The sequence below is a fragment of the Lupinus angustifolius genome, chromosome LG08 (assembly GCF_001865875.1).
Source record: "Lupinus angustifolius cultivar Tanjil chromosome LG08, LupAngTanjil_v1.0, whole genome shotgun sequence".
Lineage (NCBI taxonomy): Eukaryota > Viridiplantae > Streptophyta > Magnoliopsida > Fabales > Fabaceae > Lupinus > Lupinus angustifolius.
This window is the reverse complement of record NC_032016.1, coordinates 95,074-113,382: the sequence shown is the minus strand read 5'-3', so window position 1 is coordinate 113,382 and position 18,309 is coordinate 95,074. Positions and strand designations below refer to the sequence as shown.

The window sequence follows — 18,309 nt, the reverse complement described above, 5'->3', positions numbered from 1 at the left end:
TAAGATGATACAATATGGTGACTATAGGCTCTTATTTATACTAATCAAAGCATTATACTTAATCAAACTAATTTCCTAACTAACATAACTAACTCAATAGACTTTTACAATGAAATATCATGAAAGTCCTAAGTAACTTGTGCATGAAGTAATTGGCCCAAGTTGCAGCCTTGATGTGTCCAAGTGGCATGGTGATGCGCCTGGAATGTTGGCGTGTGATACGCTAGTAGTGCGCCCTGGTGCGCCATTTCTATCACCCATGGCCTTTCCTGATGCGCCATGGTTGACTGTTTGGTGCACGTGATGTGTGGGTCGTGGTTTATGGCACTCTTGGCTAGAGTGCATACTCCCCCGGTCAGGTGTCCTCAGTCATGGCTCGTGTGTCCTTTGATCATGATACATGCCTTCTCGGTCAGACTTCTTCGGTTGTGACTTGCTTTCTTAGTCAGACTTCCTCAGTCATGGTTTGATTTCTCGATCAGACTTCCTTAATCGTGGCGTGTGAGTTTCTTGGTCATTTGGCTTGTCTCCTCAGTCATAGACTTTGGGCGATACACGATCAAATGTCTTGGTTTCTCAGTCATGGTGTCTATGGATGACTCGGTAAGTTGGCCCAGTGTCTCGGTCACGATATTCATGAATGGCTTGATCATTCGGCCTAGTGGCTCGTGGCAGAATTGGTTCATTGATCATAACTTGGTCTAGTAAAGGGACATGCATAGAGTGTTATTGTTGAGAGAAATTAACATATTAGAAGGACCTAAAAGCTGGGTTGGGTGGAAGTAGTTAACAATTTTCAGAAGTTGAATTTAACTACCAAGAGTAAATTATTCACCTAACTTGTAGAAATTGAGTTTTAAATTGAGCTTCTTCTAGTTACATTGATGTCATAATTGCATTTCCATATATAATGATGCAGAACAATCATGGTTGGTATCATATGCATATCTGATGTCTCATAAATTGTGTCATTGTCTATTAGCTGTGTAGACCAACGATAGATAATACCCCCGAACACAATTTACAACTTTCATCGTACTGTGTTCCCCAAAGAGCAACTCTTCTCAAAATCTCAGAAAAGTAGTTAATTATTAATTTTGTAACTTCAAAATATTTTTTCAACAAATCACAGGATTGTGGTAGTAGGACAATTTATAAGAGAACATATGTTTATCCGGTTGATATGATATGCTTCACAATCATAGCTAAGGCAATGAGAATTATGATTATCTCATATCCTTATTCTAATTTCAGTTTTTAAACCCACTTTTAATAATTGAAACTTTTAAATTGATGTAGAACAAACATATCTCACTCATGTATTTACAGATTTTTGATCATTGAAGAATTGAAACTTAAATTGATCATTAAAGATCTCTAGCTGATTTCAGATTAATTTTTAGACATGTATCACTTATAAACTAATTAATACTAAAAATAAACAAAATATTACTTTGTAACACATATTTTGTAAGAATATATCATTTTTCTTAAAAAAATTTAACTAAAAATATTGATTTAAAAAAAACAGTATTTTCTAAGTCTCTTTATTTTTTTGGCCCAAAAATATTCACAGATTTTCTCTTTCTTTTGCAACATAGTTGACAATACTTCATCAGAGAACAGGAACAACATTCATAGTTTGAGAAACACTATATTCATTGTTCCCTCTTCCAAATGTTTGATTAATTAACTAACAACTTCTCTTTATTCATAATCATGCTTTCTAGAACTACTACACTTCTTCATCATGTTTCTCCTTTTTCTATTTCTTCTCTTCTTTTCAACCTCACTCTTTATTCTTCTCAATCTCAACCTTCATCTTCTAAACCTCACTCCAATTTCACAAACCCACAAACCATTTCTTCCAATTCCATCATCCCCACCAAACCCACAAACAATTCCTCCTTAATCCCACAAAGTTCTCATCTTTTTGTTTCAATGCTTTGTAATTCAACAAATGATAGTGTTGACACTGTTCTGAATTGTTACAAGGGTGAGTTAAGTTCTAACCTTGTCCTTGAAGTTTTAATGAGTTATAAGCAATTGGGTAGGGTTAAAACCCTTCAATTTTTCTCATGGGCTGGGACCCACATGGGGTTTCAGTTCAATGATTCTGTGGTTGAGTACATGGCTGATTTCTTGTGTAGGAGGAAGCTTTTTGATGATATGAAGTGTTTGTTGATGACAGTTTCATTGCATAATGAGGGTCGAGTTTCGTCTCGGGCTTTGTCGATTTGTATAAGGTTTTTGGGTAGGGATGGGAGGGTTAAGGAAGCATTGTCATTGTTTGAGGGAATTGGAACTATGTTTAGGTGTAAGCCTGATAATCATGTGTTTAATAATATGCTTTATGTGCTCTGCAAGAAGCAATCGTCTGACGAGATGATTGAACTCGCGCTCACGGTTTTTCGGAAGATTGAGTGTCCTGATACTTATTCCTGTAGTAACATGATTGTTGGATTGTCTAAACTTGGTAGGTTAGAGACAGCTCTCGAGATTTTCGGCCAAATGAACAAGATTGGTGTACTTCCGACTCGTTCTGCGCTGAATGTGCTTATTGGGGAGTTGTGTTTAATAAGTGCAAAAGAAGGGTCTGTTGAGAAGGTAAGAGTGAGGAATACTCGCAGGCCGTATACTATATTAGTTCCTAACATGGGAGGAAATAGTGATGCAATTCAACCTGCAGTTGCGGTATTTTCGGCAGCTTATGATTCCAGCTTATTACCTAGCACTTTTGTCATAGTCAAGCTTATTTCGGAGCTTTGTCGTTTAGGTAAAAACGAAGAAGCTGTTGAAGTGTTAAGTATTGTTGAGAAAAGGAAGCTAACTTGTGTGGAAGAGGGATACTCAATTGTCATCAAGGCATTGTGCGAACACCGCCAAGTAGAGGAAGCTGGTAAATTATTCGGGAGGATGTTAGATCGCGGCTTAAAGCCAAAGCTACTTGTTTACAATTCTGTTATATCAATGTTATGTAAATTGGGAAAATTGAATGATGCTACTAGGGTCTTTGAAATAATGAACAAGTACAGATGTGTTCCCGATAATTTAACATACACGGCCTTGATCCATGCTCATGGTGAGGGGAAGAACTGGAAAGCCGCCTACGACTTACTAATGGAAATGTTGGGTTTCGGTTTGATTCCACATTTTCATACTTACAATTTAGTAGACAGTCTTTTGAGAGAACATGATCAGCTTGATCTATGTCTTAAAGTGGATAGAAAATTCGAAAACCAGAAGTTACAGAAGCTCTGTAAGGAAGGTGAACTAGATGCTGCTTACGAGAAAGCAAAATCGATGATCGAAAAGGGTATTCATTTGTCACCTTATGCTAGAGACACATTTAAGAATGTGTTTGAGAAGTGTGGCAAGTTTAGAGTAGCACATGAGTTACTTGAGAAGACTGAAAGAGTGACTAGCCTGAGGAGTTACTAGAGACACATTTAAGCATGAGTTTTTGAATCCGATACGATCCAAATGCAGTCCAATGCGGTTGTGTTGCGGCTCGATGTAGTTGCATCATTGTGATTCAGAGTCATGCTGCAATTAAAATGTGATGCGGTTGTGTTGGTCACCACAACTACAATATTACGGCCGCGTTAGGTGATGCGGTCCACAATTTAAATCACTGGTTTTTACTATATGGTCTAAAGTCTTAATTTTTCTAGTCATTAATCCTTATGAAGTCTTCAAAGTCTACTACAGTTAATAAAATCAAGGAAAGAAAGGTCACATAACCTTGAATTTCTAGAATCTTCCTTATGCAAGTTCATTTTTCCAACTTATTTTTCTCTTCAACTTTTCACTTACCCATGATTTCTGTTAAATTACTAAGCTATTATAAATGTATTTAATAGAAAGTATTGAATCTACTTTGGTTTGACAATATTTGTTGTCTCTTAATGATGATATTGGGACACTAATCTATCTTTCCTCAAGTCAACATAGGAAATCTATGAATCCCATATGAAAGAACCCTTCACTTCTATGTTGAGACCATGCACTATTATCGGGTAGACATCTATTGTCCCAAAATAGTGTGTCACTCTATGTGTTCCTGCTTGTAACAACTTCTCTTAATTTCAATGTTAAAGTGGTATTAACAACAAATTTGAAAAAGGTACCATCAATTTGATTAAATCAACTAGATTAAGTGATATATGAGAAATGATGCTAATTAAAAATGTGATGGTAGAGCTACTACTTCTTGGAAAAGAAGAAAAGATATAAAAGTTGGAAAACTAAACACAAAAAGATTTTAATATTTTGGTGGTGTTTGATATAAAGAATATTTTTTAGCATATATTATTTGGGATGTGATTCTTAAGTATGTGATGTTTGATAAAGTTACATTTCCATATTTTTGCTCTATTTTTGGTTGGTGTAAAACATTCCTAAAAGTATAATCGATTTCCCTAAAATATAAAAAAAATTAGAGGTTAAAAAGAGTATAAGAGAGTCATTTCATACCAATAAGATGTTGATATAATGGTATAAGACGTTGCTAGATTTCTAATGAGTGACACATTTTAGGGTGAGCAATCACACACCAAAAAAATATTAGTTCCTTAACAAAAATAAATAAATAAAGAAACTACCATTAATAGTATAAAAAGAAAAGACTCATTTCAACTAAAAATTCTTCTTCTAAAAGTGATAATACAACATTTTTCATCTTCTAAATGTGATAATCCAACATTATCATTTTCTACCTATTCAGCAAATTAAATTTGTCAAGAAAGTAAAATTTTGTGAGAAAAAAATATTTTCAAATATGTCAATAAAAAATAAAAAAATCTTATCACCAAATATAATCAGTGTTATAAAAACTGATTCGTACCATCCCGGTTCAACCGTTAAACCAATTTTAATACTGGTCATGTAATCATACCAGTTAAAACTAATCATATCAACCAGTTTTTATTTGATCCGTATTGATCATATCGATTCCTGAGAACGACAATTGTTATAGAATGAAAAACTACAAATCTAAAAAATATTAGTTTCTTACATACAAAAAGTGAGAAAATATCATTTATAATACCAAAAAAATATTAAAAAATTGGGTTGGGCAAACATAAAGTCACGTTGTTTGAAAAAGGAGAAGAGCCATGATGGAGTGAAGTTATTTGACAAACGGCCAAGTCACCCCATCCCATTTTCTTATATTTTACTTTTCAATTTTAATAATAAATTAATAATTCTCTTTCTTAGTTCTTTCTTTCAACTTTCCCACCCACCCACCTAATCAAACACAATACCATTCTTCAATCTCTATTCTTTGAAATACTTCAACCCTTTCTTCTTCTTCTTCTTCTTATTCTGTTTCATAATATTATTATTAATAATAATAATAATCAAAATGCCTAACTGGGAACTCAAAAATTGTTGTGACTATGACCAGAAAGTCTTCATTGCTTGTGTTGCTGCTTTCACTGTTCTTATCCTCTTGGTTCCTTTCTTCTCCCTCTTCTCTTTTCTCTTTTTTACTTAGATCTATTTCTATTACCATATCATAACATCTACTATGTTCACTTCATATTTTTTATTAAACATGGTCAGTCTTAGCGCAACATTATTAAGGTTGTTGCTTACTGACCATGAAGTCATGAGTTCAAATCCTGAAAACAGTCTATTTGTTTGCTGGTAAGATTGTGCCGCCAGTCTGATGGACTGGGCCGTGATGTGAGTCTCGTGGACTGGGCCACCCTTTTTAGGTGTTTAGATCATATAGATTTTGTTTTTGGCTACAATCACAATGTACCTATGTGTTATTGTTGTTGAACAATTTGTCCCTAATGCAATTATTACTTTGTTGTGGTGATTATAATAGCTGTGGAGGACTTTTCTACTTACACCTTTTAAGCTCATTACCGTGTTTCTGCACGAAGCGAGTCACGCAATTGCTTGCAAGCTCACATGTGGCCAGGTAAAAATGCGAATGTTGGATTCTTGTTTCGAAGTTAAACTTCTTGGTATATGCATTTGATTAATTAGTATTTACGGATTAGGGTGATCATGTATAAGCACATTCATGGATTTATAGGTTCTAAGCATTCAACTAGACATGGACTCGGTAAAGAGGACTATTCGTGTTTGGGGCTAAGTTTAAGTTCACTGTAAGGGTAGTCATCAAAAGGTATCATGTGCACTTACGGATACTCGTGTAGTTGTGATGTTCATGAATGTCAAGAGAAAAAAAAGGTAGAGCGAAGTGAAGGCCAATATAGAAAAACGATTAAGTTACGAGTACGCAAGTGAAAGCCAAAAGCAAAGAGTAAATCCAACAATGTCAAGTAAAGTGAGGTTTTAAAGAGTGATGGTGTTTCTCTTCTCTACATCATCTCTTCTTTCGACAAGTAGATTGCTTTTTCAGAACATTTTTGCCATTATGATGTGTTGCAGGGTTTATTCTGTATTCCAACCCCGGAATAATCTTCAGATACAGTTATGTGTTATCACTTCCGATATCATTTTGTCAGAAATCCAAGAATTTCTGGGATCAAATAATGCCTTTTTAGGACTATGTATCATCAAATATGGAGGCACTAGCAACATACTTTGAGTTTTGGAAGTTGTTATGATCTATTTTACTTTGTCACAGTTCTAACTGAGAAGATGTTTCATTTCACTAACTAAGTTATTAGAAAGGCACAGGTGAATTTAAGGTTGTAAATTCAGTTCATCATATGAAATGCTTATCAATGACGATCCTAGTGTTTCACTTTAATGCTCTTAGGTAGAAAAAGAAAAACCGAGGAATCACAGCATTCCCATTCTCATAGTGTGATTGTACTGTCACTCTTATGGTATAATAGAGGCATTAAACACAGCAATAAATAATTAAACTTTCTTCAACGTGGTTGCATTTGTGTCAAGTAGGATCCGAACATAATTTTTTTTTTGAAAGAGAGGTTAAAGGAGTAAGTATTTAATCCTTTTAACTTAGACAGTGATGCTCTAACTGAGGCTTTTAAAAGTTTCGATTTGACAACCACGGATAGGAAGGCATACTTCTGATATTCTTAAGGTTATGCCTTGAATCATAATACTTTTACAAACGAATAAATGAAAAGAAAAGATACAAAATAAACTCAGTTGTATTCCATGACAAGAAGCTAATGCTACAAGTTTCTCAAGAATATTTTACATTCTTTTGTCATCGTCTCTTTTTAGTTCTATTGTGGATATTACAGCACTAGCAATTTCACTGTTCTACCTGACTTGCTTAAAATTATGGATTCATTAGATTTCACATTTATGGTTTTTGAGGATAATGTTCGTGGTTTCAATTGTTTTTAAGTTAAGATGTGGGACAACATATTCATATTGAATCGATTCTTACTGACCCCTGAGTTCCTAGTTCATCAATGCTGCATGTTTCCATGAAGTTAAGTTGCATACCATTTTTGTTACTAATAACAATACATTAAAGTATGGATTAACATCATGTTGTTTTTGACATAAGGCAGAGTCACACGTGGCCTTATTGTTAAGGCTGAGAAATTTTAGAAGATTGATTAAGCTTTAAGCTTCTTTATAGTTACTTCTGTCTTCTGCATCTGAATCATTTTTAATCTGTTGCCAATAGGTGGAGGGAATCCAGGTTCATGCAAATGAGGGCGGGGTAACACAGACACGTGGCGGTATATACTGGGTGATCTTGCCGGCCGGATGTAATGCACTTTTCTCACCATTTTCAGTGAACATGATTAATATTTATCTTCATGCCACACGACACTGTTAATACTATGATTATGATATATGAACGCGGTATAATTTGTGTAAATCTTATGAAGTTAATTTAGAACGAGGGTCTTGCATATAGCAGTCGGATGAAACTAATAGCAAAGAAAATGCACCACATGTTATGATTCAGATATGAAATTGCATAAATGAAAAGTGCTAGCGAATGATGCCATTTAAAAGTATGCAGATATTCTAATTCTTGAATGGATACATATGCACGTAAAGCTTGCTATGCATATGATTTTGATTTGATAAGAGTACTTGTCGCATTTACGGATTTTCTGCTTGGTCTTGCCTCTAGATCTTGGTTCGTCGTTTTGGGGAATGGCTTTGATACTTGCTTCCACAAATCTTCTCACTGCAAGAATTGCTGCTGGTTGCTTTATCGTTGCTCTGATTATTGTGCTCTTTATTGCTAAAAACGTAAGATGGTGCTAGATGTAGAAATGCAAATGTTTTCATCGAATCTGTTAAAAAAATTCATGTCTGACCCGTCTTCCTTTTCATTGTGTCTTGTTACTCTCTGTCCAAAAAGTGGACACTCAGGGGACTTTGTATTGGTGAGTAATTTTATGATCTTGTCCGTTAAAAAAAGAGAGGAAAGAAGATATTGGCAAGATTTCTCACAGTATTCTTCTTGACCAATGGAATCAGGTTTTATTGTTTTCATTGCTGTAATTTGGGTTCTTCAAGAGAAAACAACTGTCCGTATCCTTCGCTATGTCATTCTCTTTATCGGTATGTTCTTCTCATTTTCATTTGTCTCCTGTAAATGATTAGAACTTGTTTCTGGTAGAAATTTGTGCCATTTCTTGTGATATATACATGTGACTAATTATCATTTGGTTTTCAGGTGTTATGAACAGTTTGTTTTCAGTTTACGGTATACTTCGAAACACCTTTATTTGATTTTTCGCGTCACCTCAGATTATAAATCTCATGACATCACTTAGATCATTTAAATTCATACGATGCAGATATTTACGATGATTTAATATCTCGAAGAGTTAACTCTAGTGATGCTGAGAAGTTTGCAGAAGTTTGCCCATGCTGTAACGGTATAGGATGGGGAGTTATTTGGTGAGTTTTCTTATGCGGAAATTCACTCGAATCCCTTTATTATTGGCTGAAACTTAGTTTATTATATTGAAATTGGAATGTTATTGAATAAATATATAACCCTTTCTCTACTAAGCTTGAGTTCATTTTGCCAATGTTGCTTTGTTTTTGTTAGATTTGACCAAAGATTAATAAATTTCTTAAGCTTTACAGAAACTAATTATTGAGATGGGTACATAATAACAGCATAGCATATGGGGGAATGCTATGCTTGATTCCCTTAAGCAAGTTCTCGGGTTCGAGTCTTGTGGATGAAAAACATACCCGCTGGGAGAGTTAGCCCCATATACCTGTGAATGTTCCCGGCTCGGACAGAATTGCCTCTAGTGCGATGTTACGAAACAAAAAAACTGAAGTTATGTCTTTGTTTTTTTTCCTTACTCGTGATTAATATTCCTATTCTGTAATGAATTCGACTTTCAGGGGTATGATATCATTTGCATTTCTTTGCGGATCTTTGTACCTTGGACTTGTCATATTATCATGAGGTATGTTACAAGTAATACACATTATTTTTAAGGAAAAAGTCCCACATTTGCCTATGGTTGAATCAACATGGGTGGGTGCAAAAAATAAAGATTAGATTTAATGTAGAAACTATAAAAATGTTAGATGGTTTCAGTGGAATGGTACGAGGTTAAAGTTACTCTTACTTTACATGATGAATTGACTTTTACTTAACACTTCATAGTTATTTCATAATTTATGTCGAATTTGTAAATACCTATAATGTAAAGGCACCCCATTTTGGTGTCATGTTGGGCGGCCCAATACACGAGACTCCCACACAGTCTTACCCTCACAAGAGCGAAGAGTTTGTTTCCAAAATTTGAACCCATGACCACCAAGTCATGAAACAAACAACTTTCCCATTGCATCGAGGACCACCCTCTAAATTTCAACGTCCTATAATTAAAAAATTAGTGTAGGCAATGCATGCATTCTCAACTTGACCTTATTTTAATATGACTTGTGCTTTTTGTTTACAGGTTTGTTGAGAAATTTGATGGTTTGTATATGAATGATTGGTGTTCTAGATATTTTTTCTGCTGGGAGTTTTCACTCTTCATGTTACTCCCATGGTTTATTCTTTGTAGCCTATTTAGGGGTTTGATTTTGTATAGGAAATTTGTGTTTATGTAACCAATCATTATTGGTGTCATGGTCCAACTTACTATATATTTAAACGGAATACAGTTACATAATTGCCTCTGTTTGGAAACCAAAAACAGAATATAGTTGAAGTATTTTTTTTTAAATTTCAGCTACTTGTAGCTTATAAAATTTGAAAATGTCAAGTGATAATGCAGGCCAATCATTGGAACTATTTTGCTCTTCTAGTTGCTAACATTTTTGTTCTTTATAGTCATTTGAGTTTTATGCTATGTTTTAGAGTTTTGACAGAAATGGAAGGAGACTAGGAAGAGGGAGGGAGAAGGGGAAATGAATGTAATCTTCTCCTTTCGGGAGTATGAAATTTTGCCGAGGAGAGTAAACTAATGATAATGTAAGAATATTTTTTATTTTTCCTTTAAAAATATAAATATTAATGAGAAATGAACAATAATATATAATTATATAATTTTATCAAAAATATTGAAGTATTTTGATATTTTGTCTCCAAAAAAACACAAATTATGGAAACTATAAGAATAATCAAAAAGAATTTTAGAAGGTTTAAGAAACTCTCCAAAATATTTCTCTTTCCTTCCTCGGCGAGACTTTCCAAAACCATCCTCCACTACTTTTCTCTTCCAAAAATGTAAATGAGTCACAATGATTAGTAGCCAGCTAGGCGTCGAGATCCTCTATCATTTATATATGAGTGGGGTTGAGATTTGACAGAGGAGAGAGAGATCTTTTGTTGAATCTTTCCTATAATCATTAATCCTATAATTATTGTACAATATACTTAATTAATAATATTTCGCAAATATATTGTAAAATATATATTAATCATTAATCCTATAATTATTTTAAAAAAGTCTTGTTCCTAGAATTTAATAGGGTGGTGCCTAGCAACCACCAAGGTATTGCCTTAAATAATGAATATTCTTTATGAAATAAATCTTTAGCAAGTATTACTCTAAGTGCCACATTTTTTAATTAGTCAAAGTACAAATACTTAATTAATAATTTAAAAAATAACAATGATGGATCATAAATTATTAATACGTGGAGCCATATATGAAATGAGTCATCTAATTTTGTCTCCTTTTTTCTTCCTTAGAAAATGTTCAAGGTCAAGGGTCTTTGAATGTGAATGAAAAATGGAAATGTTTAAGGTCCTTGTTGTTGTCTTTATTTTAAGTGATGTTATTGTTGTAACTTGTAAGAGCACCCACGTCTCAGGCAACATTGTTATTGTCCTTAAATCAGCATCAACACTTATTTTATAATTAACACACTTTCTATTAAATTTAGCAACTTTCTCCATTTTCACTACAACATATGGACCCTACAATATAGAATTTTCTCATTTTCTAGGAAAGTGTAATATGATGATTCATTGACCATAAGTGTTTGTTTGCGAGTTAAGTTTCGAGGGGATAAATGACAAAAGAAGGGTTCAACCCTCTCACAAGTGTATTTCTTCATCACTGCCATTTTTAAATAGATAAGTGGCGTTGACATTGACTTCAATAAAACTACCCATTTGCTATATAACCTTAAAGAAGTGTATTTTGGGTTGGTGAGAGTGGCTTGTTTTGTTGAAATCTCAATTTTGGAGTAGCCTCTTTTGTTTTTGTTCTTACATGCATGTTTTGTGTTCATAGGTAACTAGCTTCTTGAGTAATTAAGCATATTTTGTATGTTATTATAGAACTGTCTTGTTTTTTTGATTGAATTTGACTATGCTACTATTTTTTATTACATAGATATTCATAAATGATGGCACTAGATGAAGTTTCTATAAAATTAAAAGGGAAGTATCATGTGTTTTTGAGTTTTAGAGGAGAAGACACTCGTTTAAATTTCACTGATCACTTATATGAAGCCTTAAGGAGGAAAGGTATCATAACTTTTAGAGATGATGAAGAACTTGAAAGAGGTGAAAGTATCTCACAAAATCTCCTTGATGCAATTGAGGAATCTCTTATTGCAATTGTTATAATCTCCAAAAATTATGCTTCTTCAACTTGGTGTTTGGATGAGCTACAAAAAATTGTTGATTGCAAACAATGTTTGGGACTACAAGTGTTCCCAATTTTCTATGGTGTAGATCCATCTCATGTAGGATATCAAAGGGAAAGTTTTGAACAAGTTTTCAAGGATCATGAACATAAATTTGAAGGAAACAAAGAGAAGGTGCAAAAATGGAGAGATGTACTCAAATATGTTGCCAAATTATCTGGTTGGGACTCTAAAAATAAGTAAGTTTATCATTTATCTTTTGGTATCATACTAAATCTACTTACTCTAATTGAGATTCTTTTTTTTTACTTAATTTAGTTTTCATACACAATTCTTCTTTGAATAATAGATCCAAATCTAGTATATAAATTTCAAACTTTATATTCATACTTACAAATTAGTTGAAACTAGAAAGTTGATTAAAAATACTTCATTTCGTTTAATTTGTTAGATAAATTCATCATGACATTTATATGCCATATTATGAACTCAAATATATTTACAATCAAAATTCATTAAGACCCATATTAGTTTTGTCATTGTTTTGTTGTTTTGATCTATTTCTCTAGGCATGAATCAAAACTTATTGAAGAAATAGTTGAACAATTATGGACAAAGTTGGAACCCAAGTTGGTAATAAATACAAATGGATTGATTTCAATAGAAACAAAAGCAAATGATTTTATTTCACATTTAAGGTTGGGGTTGCAAGATACTCACCTTATAGGAATATGGGGTATGGGTGGCATTGGAAAAACAACATTAGCTGAAGTTGTTTTCAACAGAATCAAAAGCAAATTTGATTTTACTTGCTTTCTTGCAAATGTTAGAGAGGCTTCTAATGAAGGGGATCAAGGTCTGATTAAATTACAAGATAAACTTCTTTCACAGTTGAAACCAAAGAGTATCATAATTGATACTTTAAGACAAGGAAAAGAGATGATAAAAAATCTTCTACAAAACAAAAAAGTTCTTCTGGTACTTGATGATGTGAATGCTGAAATTCAACTTGAATATCTGGTTGGAAACCAAAACTGGTTTGGTGGAGGGAGTAGAATAATAGTGACAACAAGGGATAAACATTTGTTGACTTCACATGGATTATTGCTTGCTATATATGAGATGAGACTCTTAAATGATCAAGAATCTCTTCTTCTCTTCTGTGAAAAAGCTTTTAATGGAAATCAACCATTGATAAGTTATTTGGAGTTGTCTAAAAAAGTAGTTGAATACACTGGAGGGCTTCCTTTGGCACTTAAAGTGTATGGTTCATTACTTCATGGAAGAAGTATACAAGAATGGGAAGACACTTTGATTAAGATACGCAGAGTTCCACCTGAAGATATCATTAACAAACTTAAAATAAGTTATGATATGTTGGAAGATGAGTACAAGACTATATTTTTGAATATTGTATGTTTCTTCAATGGATGGGAAAAAAAATATGTGACACAAATATTAGACAACTGTGGCTTGCATCCGACAATAGGAATAAAAGTTCTTATTGAAAAATCATTGATAACTTTTAATGCAGAACTTTGTCTAGGAATGCATGATTTGGTTGAAGAAATGGGTCAAAAAATTGTTATCCAAGAATCTCCTCTTGATCCTGGTAGACGTCAACTATTATGGTCTCTTGAGGATGTTGACAAAGTATTGACAACAAATACAGTAAGCATTGATTTTCATTTTTCTAATCAAAATTAATTGATTTGCTGGAATTTTCTCATATATTATGCTAATTTTTCATTGTTTTATATTAGGGAAGTGAGAAAATCCAAGGAATAGTTTTGAACCGAAGAATGCGTATCAAATTTCTTTCTAGTTCGTTAAATGTTGTTATTTGGTCTCGATTTCCTTTGAAAGCTCTACCACTTAATGTGCAACTAGATGAACTTGTTTACTTGGAATTGCGCCACAGCAAAATAGAAAAGCTTTGGAATGGAACTCACGTAAGAATTCTTATTAGAAAACTTTAATATAAGTATAAATGTAAGGATTTCAAATGTTCTAACATAATTCCTCTTTCCTTTTGTTTTATTTGTTTCGAGCAGTTTTTTTGGAATCTAAAACACATCAACTTATCATATTCTGAGGACCTAATTGAAACTCCAGATATTTCAGGTGCACCAAATCTTAAAGAGCTCTTTTTTAATGGTTGTACTAAGCTTGTTAAAGTTCACTACTCTGTTGGAGTACACAAGAAGCTTGAGAAAATGAGCTTTTCTAGATGCATAAACCTTGGAACTTTGCCAAGTAAAATTGAAATGTGTTCTCTGAAGTTCCTTGGGCTTAATAACTGCTCAAAGCTTAGGAGACTTCCTGATTTTGATGAGAAAATGAAATGTGTTTCAGAAATATATTTACGCAATTGTAAAAATCTTCTTTCAATTCCAAATACAATTAGCAATTTGAAGACTTTGAAAATTCTCAACATATACGGATGCTCAAAAGTTGAAAGACTTCCAAACAATATAAATGAAAACAAGGCTTTGGAGGATCTTGATATGAGCTATACATCTATAAGAGAAGTGAGCTCTTCTCTATGTCATTTGGAAAATCTCAAAAGGCTTCTTTTTCGTGGGTGTAGTGGACCAATATTCAAATATCAAGGCAAACTTTTAACACCTTTTTGGAAGTGTTGGAGGGAAAGGTATCGAATTATTAATACAGAATCATTAATATTGCCTCGTTCCATCTCCAATCTTTCCTCATTAATTCTTTTAAATTTAAAAGATTGTAACCTCAAATCACTCCCTGAAGATATTGGCCACTTCTCATCATTGGAGATGTTAGATTTAAGAGGGAATGTTGATCTAACCCTACATTTGGCTACCATAGCTAATCTTTCTAAGCTTCGTCTTCTTTTCTTTGACGGTAATATGTATGGTTCTAGAACTCTACTTCCCACACACGTGCGCATATATCCACAAGATGCAAGAGCAGAAGTTAATGTAGTAAATGGACCAAAGTTGTGGCAGATGTTCAGGTCATGTTGCAATGAGGATGAGTACATTGAGGTATGCTTATTAGCATAATTAAATCTTTTTATACATAGTATTTTTCATACAATATTGTTTTTGTTGTATAACGCACTAAATATGTAGTTTGGTAGAGCTTCTAAATTTATATTATAATTTTAGGAAAAAAATAATTAGTTTCCCTTTCGAGTTTATAAAAAACACACAATATTTTTAGCTTTATAAACAATTGTCTTTTTTCATATGGGGTTCAAAAACATGTTTAAATGATGGGTAACCTCTTGAGCAAGTAATTATTTTCTTTTATATGAAACCCTATCAAACAGAAATAAGGATATTTAATTTATGAAACAAAATAAGGTTATTGAACAATGGTAGCCTTCCATCATGCAGAAATAGTCCTTGAGTCAAGCCATTCATCATCAACTATCAATTACCTACAAAGCAAATAAACACTGTGTACATGCATGATCATTTAAAACATTGCATTTAGTATTTTTGTTTTATGTAAAATCATAATATTTTATATTATATCATTCTCAATACATAAAATAGCTAGATTGCTAAAATTTTTTGTATTATCTGAGTTCATTTTCTTATTAATATTTTAAAATTTGTGAATTAAAAAAATCCAAATATACTTTTAAATATCTTTAACTACTTAAATCTATTCTTGAATGAAGTTTTAAAGTATAGCACATTGTTAATTCTCATTAGGGTCATTTTTATAATATTATATAGTAATTATTATCATTTCAATTTCATATGTTGAATGCTAAAATAATAGAACTCTTATTTTGTCTAGAATTATTGAATTCATTGCTTTAAATCTATTATCCAAATGTGCAGGATTGTTTGCCATTTTCTTTGTTTGGCATTCCAAGGAATATTAACAATGTGAACATTTCAACTTACTATATGATTGTTGGGCCAGTTTTGTCAAGACAAGATTCAAGTGGATACATTCAGAAGGATTGTGGTATGCGTACATGGTTTGGAGTTGTCTTATTTATTGTTTTAGAGCCTGAGATTTCTTTATCTATGCCTTTGATGACAAATTCCATGTACCTTACATGGGCATTTCAATCACTCAATGAAGATGGTAGAACCCCCCTCTGCTTTATCACGTCAACCACTGCAAATAGTAATCACTACGTGATAACAATCATAATGAACGATGGTGTTACATACATTCAACGACATCAAAGTGGTTACCATCACAATAATGAATCGAACCATTTTTCCTATTTATGGGATATAGTTGATAATACTCAGTTAAAGATTGAAGTTGCATTGGAAGGAAGAAAGATGCGAAAATGTTGGTGGCAACAATTAGGTAAGGAAGATTTTAGGCTTGAAAGTTTGACCAAACCTTCAACGAATTTGTGAATATTATAAATTCAAATGTACAATTTTCAACTATATCTCACCATGAAGTATTAGTAGTAGTTGGTTTTGCAATAATTTATGTAAAAAAATTATATCAATTTAATAGATATAATCATAGTACTCATACAAAACTTTCCTTTCAGTACTATTGTACTTAAGGTATTGTAGATCAAACATAAACAAATTTTGAAGCCTAATGCAATTAAATTAGTCAAAGAAATTCAGAAATTTATAGAAAATGAATCAGTTTTATGTGATTCCTATGTTATTTGTATGCACTGGACCCGTTTTTGATGGTTGGTTATTAGGTGCTTTGCCCATATCTTTTAAAACTTGGTTATGTTATTGAGTTGTTGTGTTATTCTCCTAAAATTGATAAAATTGTGCCCTAGGAAGGGAAAGAATGAAGAGGCCTCTAAAACTAGGAAAGTTGTGCCTGAAAATAAAATTTATGAGAGGATAAAAAAAGAAGGGACTTATGATGCTAAAATAGTGTCATGACTTGATGTAGCTGAAACGAAGTTAGCAATAAATACAGATGGATTGATTTCAATAGAAACAAAATTAAATGATTTGATTTCACATTTAAGTTTGGGGTTGAAGATACTCACCTTATAGGAATATGGGGTATGGCTGGCGTTAGAAAAACAACATTAGTTGTTGTTGTTTTCAATAGAATTAAAAGCAAATTTGATTTTAGTTGCTTTCTTGAAAATGTTAGAGAGGCTTCTAATTAAGGGGGTCAATGTCTGGTTAAATTACAAGATAAACTTCTTTTACAATTGAAACCAAAGAGCATGATAATTGATACTTTAAGACAAGGAAAAGGCATGATAAAAAACCTTCTACACAACAAAAAAGTTCTTCTAGTACTTGATGATGTGAATGCTGAAATTCAGCTTGAATATTTGGCTGGAAACAAAAACTGGTTTGGTGGAGGGAGTAGAATAATAGTGACAACAAGGGATAAACACTTGCTCACTTCACATGGACTATTGCTTGCTATATATGAGACGAGACTCTTAAATGATCAAGAGTATCTTCTTCACTTCTGTGAAAAAGCATTTAATGGAAATCAATCACTGACTAATTATTTGGAGTTGTTTAAAAAAGTAGTTGAATACACTGGAGGGCTTCCTCTGGCACTTCAAGTGTATGGTTCATTACTTCATGGAAGAATTATGCAAGATTGGGAAGACACTTTGATTAAGATACTTAGAGTTCCACCTAAAGATATCAGTAACAAAATTAAAATAAGTTATGATATGTTGGAAGATGAGTACAAGACTATATTTTGGAATATTGCTTGTCTTTTTAATGGATGGGAAAAAAGAGTACGTGACAATAATATTAGACATATGTAGCATGCATCCAACAATATGAATAAAGGCTATAATTGAAAAAAATCATTCATAACTTGTGATGCAAAACATCAACTAAGAATGCATGATTTACTTGAGGAAATGGGTAAAAATATTGTTTTCCAAGAATCTCCACGTTGATGGTTATGGACTCTTGAAGATGTTGATAAAGTATTGAGAACAAATACAAAAAGTATTGATTTTCATTTTTTAATCACGATTAATTGATTTGTTGAAATGCTTCTCATATATTATGTTAATTTATCATTCTTTTAAATTAGGAAACTGAGAAAGTCCAAGGAATAGTTTTGAACCAATGAATGTCATGTGATGCACATTGGCTACCCAATGCATTATCTAAAATGTTTAACATTAGATTACTCATCATATATTGTGATTTGAACCTTCAGTTTGGTATGAAATGTCTTTCTAGTTCTTTAAATGTTGTTATTTGGAATAGATATCCTTTGAAAGCTTGCCACTTGATATGCAAGTAGATGAACTTGTTTACTTGGAGATGTGCTTCAGCAAAATAGAAAAGCTTTGGAATGGAACTCATGTAAGAATTC

The 18,309-nt window shown here is 32.8% G+C and overlaps 2 protein-coding genes across 2 annotated transcripts; both read left to right on the top strand.

Annotated features, from left to right (window-relative positions):
* Window positions 1,578–3,597, top strand: LOC109353442 (pentatricopeptide repeat-containing protein At3g53700, chloroplastic-like). Its single transcript, XM_019595722.1, has one exon. It carries the CDS (start codon window positions 1,720–1,722, stop codon window positions 3,439–3,441), a length of 1,722 nt encoding a protein of 573 aa, XP_019451267.1. The 5' UTR covers window positions 1,578–1,719; the 3' UTR covers window positions 3,442–3,597.
* Window positions 5,306–10,093, top strand: LOC109353527. The gene is made up of 10 exons (XM_019595842.1): window positions 5,306–5,458; window positions 5,840–5,935; window positions 7,598–7,682; window positions 8,057–8,178; window positions 8,291–8,315; window positions 8,410–8,493; window positions 8,609–8,638; window positions 8,733–8,835; window positions 9,298–9,362; window positions 9,864–10,093. The coding sequence occupies exons 1-9, from the start codon at window positions 5,369–5,371 to the stop codon at window positions 9,359–9,361; spliced, it is 699 nt and encodes a 232-aa protein (XP_019451387.1). The 5' UTR covers window positions 5,306–5,368; the 3' UTR covers window position 9,362; window positions 9,864–10,093.

Bases quoted from the DNA above. Each gene is read 5' to 3' on its own strand.
- LOC109353442 (XM_019595722.1), top strand. From the start codon at position 1,720: ATGCTTTCTAGAACTACTACACTTCTTCATCATGTTTCTCCTTTTTCT.
- LOC109353527 (XM_019595842.1), top strand. From the start codon at position 5,369: ATGCCTAACTGGGAACTCAAAAATTGTTGTGACTATGACCAGAAAGTC. The intron at 5,459-5,839 runs GTTCCTTTCTTC...TGATTATAATAG, and splicing joins TCACTGTTCTTATCCTCTTG to CTGTGGAGGACTTTTCTACT. The intron at 5,936-7,597 runs GTAAAAATGCGA...TGTTGCCAATAG, and splicing joins GCAAGCTCACATGTGGCCAG to GTGGAGGGAATCCAGGTTCA.